This window comes from Octopus sinensis, linkage group LG3 (assembly GCF_006345805.1).
Source record: "Octopus sinensis linkage group LG3, ASM634580v1, whole genome shotgun sequence".
NCBI lineage: Eukaryota > Metazoa > Mollusca > Cephalopoda > Octopoda > Octopodidae > Octopus > Octopus sinensis.
This window is the reverse complement of record NC_042999.1, coordinates 173,205,529-173,208,489: the sequence shown is the minus strand read 5'-3', so window position 1 is coordinate 173,208,489 and position 2,961 is coordinate 173,205,529. Positions and strand designations below refer to the sequence as shown.

Sequence of the window (2,961 nt, the reverse complement as noted above, 5' to 3'; positions counted from 1 at the left end):
AATAATCTTAATCTTGATGGTGGTAATGGTGATGGACGTCGTGATGCACTAATGGTGATGGCATCTGTTGATATTGTGACAATGATGATCGTGGTGGTAGGGGTAACGACGTAATGATGGCTATAAATATGAACAAGGTGTGCTGAAAGCGAATAAAAGAGATGTCTAGAAAGAGACAAAAGTAATAAACGGAAATGACTGAAAGAAACGAGAAATAAAACGTCTAAATAAGATGTCGATGGAAAAGGCATTAGGATATTAAAAATAATAATAATGATAATAATAATAATAATAATAATAATAATAATAATAATAATAAAGATAATGATAATGATATTATATAGATGATAATAGAAAATACCATAAGGAAGGGATTATTGAGTGCTAAATATATAGTAGAACAAGAGTCTAATATACGATCCTGTCTAGAAAAAATTTTGCCTTGCGGAGGTAATCACTGAAGGACTATGTATAGAGATATTTAGGCCTAAAATAAAAAAAGAAATGAACAATAAATTATAGAAAAAGTAAGTGAAACTTTAATGGAAAGATGCTTCTATTGGTTCTTTTACAAAAAAAAAAAAACAAAAAGGAAAAGATATGAGAGCTGATCAAAGTAGAGCTGGCTATGCAAAGAAATGAATATTAAAGAAAGAGACCGTGTGTACTTTCTTTCTACTGGGATAGACAACTCAATACGAAGCATAGATATTCTTTCACGTGTTTATTTACTTTTCGTAATACAGGAACTGTGCACACTCAGCGCAGCGACACCTATATACCTTCAGACACAGCGTAGTAATACTGTTTACTTTAAAACACAGTTCGTACTGTTCACTAACAAATAGTACCACACGTATACACATAGATGTGAATGTGTAACATCCCTTCTTGAAAAAAGAAAAAAAGTTTTGAAAAACTTTATCATGTATAAAAAGAGAAAATATTTACATTTTTTTCAAATTATACCATTAGTTCAATTGCCTAAAAAAATTAATAAAATTAATAAAAAAATGAAAACCAAACTGAGTATAATTAAATTAATCATAGCAGTTTTTTTTTTTTCTTTTTGAAAGTTCATGTATATTTTTCCTTAACGGTATTGAACCGGTGGCAGGATGTTTTTTCTCCATCTGGTAGATCTTGTGCTTCGCACCGGTGTCTGAGGTGTGTTGTTGGGCTGCTGATGGGTTGTTGGTGTCCATTGGGATGATGATTCTGTGGGTGTTGTCACCGATGCTGTAGGTGTTGTACATGTTGCCTGCTGATGGGTGGTTGGTGCCCGTTGGGGTGATAATTCTGTGGGTGTTGTCACTGATGCAGCAGGTGTTGTATACGTTGTCCTCAACAGCTTTCGTGTTGGGCGAATGTGGGCCCTGTTGCGTCTCAGCTGCCTACCAGATTCCGTTTCTATTATATACGATCTTGGGGTTTCAGCTTTTCTGACAACCTGTGCTGGAATCCATATTTTAGTTATGGGATCTTGAGTATGTACATGTTGTCCTCTAAGTATCTCAGGTAAGTATTGTGCATGTCTGTTGTAATATTTCTGCGAGTGTTCTTGAGTGGCTGCTAACTTTGTCCTTGTCTCTTCCTGGTCAATGGGAGGTTGGATCTTACTTGGCAGGGTTGTTTTGTACTTCATGCCATTCAGCAATTCTGCTGGGGATTTCATATCAGCTCTCAGTGGTGTCGCTCGTAGGGACAGAAGTGCCAGGTGTGGGTCTTCCTTAGTCTCTCGGCATTTGACTAGTGTTCTCTTCACTGTCTGCACCTGTCTTTCTATAAACCCATGGCCTTTTGTGTAGTGTGGAGATGAAGTTGTAATATTGAACCCATACTCATCGGCCAGCTTTTTGAATTCTTGCGATGTGAACTGGGTTCCATTGTCACATATGATCTGCTCTGGTATTACTTGCTCTGCTAGAAGTTTTCGAGCCACTGTTGTGATTGTTTTGGCTCTCAGGTCTTTCACTTTTCTCACAAATGGAAATTTGGAGTAGTAGCAGGCCATTATCAAATACCATTCTTGACCCTCTGTGAACAGATCTGCTCCAATAGTTTGCCATGGCCTTCTCTGGATGTCACTAGACATCATTTCCTCTTTTTGTTGTGAGTTTCTGTACTTTTGACAAATGTGGCATGTAGAAACTGTCTTTTCTATGTCTTTGTACATGCCTATCCAATATACTGCTGACTTGGCTAGGAGCTTACATTTCTCCATTCCTAGATGCCCTTTGTGGATCTTGTCCAGAATCTCTTTTGTCATTGACTTAGGTATTATTATTCGGGATCCCGCCATCAGGATTCCGTTCTCCACTGATATATCATCATGGATGGCCCAATATTCACGAATTAGGGACTGCACCTGATGTCTCTTTTCTGGCCACCCCTCAATCACCATCTGAGTAAAGAGCTGGAGCTCTTCATCTTTCCTGGTATCCTCTTTGATTTCTGCTAGCTTTGTAGTCGTTACATTTATAATGTGGTGGACCTTTATGCTTAGTCCTTCCATCTCCTGTTTATCATGTGAGGATAATCTGGAAAGAGCATCTGCCAATATCAGGTCTTTTCCTGGCTTGTACCTGATATCATAGTCATATGTTTGAAGCCTTAACCGTAATCTTTGCTGTCTGGCTGGTTCTTTCATGAGGTTTTTTTCTATGTATTTGTTCTAGCGGGTGATGGTCTGTTTCAATGTTGAAATGTCTGCCATACAGCTATGTATGGAACTTTTCACATCCATATACTACTTCCAGGAGTACCCTTTCAATATTTGCGTACCTTGTCTCTGTGGGAGAGAGAAAGAGCTTTCGAGGCATATGCAATGGGTTTACCTTCCTGTATCAGTGCTGCGCCAACTCCTCTCATAGATGCATCGACTTGGAGTGTTACTGGTTTGCGTCTGTCATAGTATTGCAAAGTTGTCTCCTTACTGATGAGCTTTTTGATTGCTTCAAA

At 38.3% G+C, this 2,961-nt stretch overlaps 1 protein-coding gene across 1 annotated transcript; it reads right to left on the bottom strand.

The window, feature by feature from the left end:
- Window positions 1-481: 481 nt before the first annotated feature.
- On the bottom strand, window positions 482-2,650 carry LOC115209599. Its single transcript, XM_029778039.1, has 3 exons — window positions 2,215-2,650; window positions 1,157-1,974; window positions 482-487 (listed from the first exon to the last, which is right to left on the bottom strand). Exons 1-3 carry the CDS (start codon window positions 2,648-2,650, stop codon window positions 482-484), a joined length of 1,260 nt encoding a protein of 419 aa, XP_029633899.1.
- Between the last annotated feature and the right edge of the window lie 311 nt (window positions 2,651-2,961).

Bases quoted from the DNA above. Each gene is read 5' to 3' on its own strand.
- LOC115209599 (XM_029778039.1), bottom strand. From the start codon at position 2,650: ATGAAAGAACCAGCCAGACAGCAAAGATTACGGTTAAGGCTTCAAACA. The intron at 1,975-2,214 runs GTAAGCTCCTAG...TTGTGAGAAAAG, and splicing joins GCATCTAGGAATGGAGAAAT to TGAAAGACCTGAGAGCCAAA.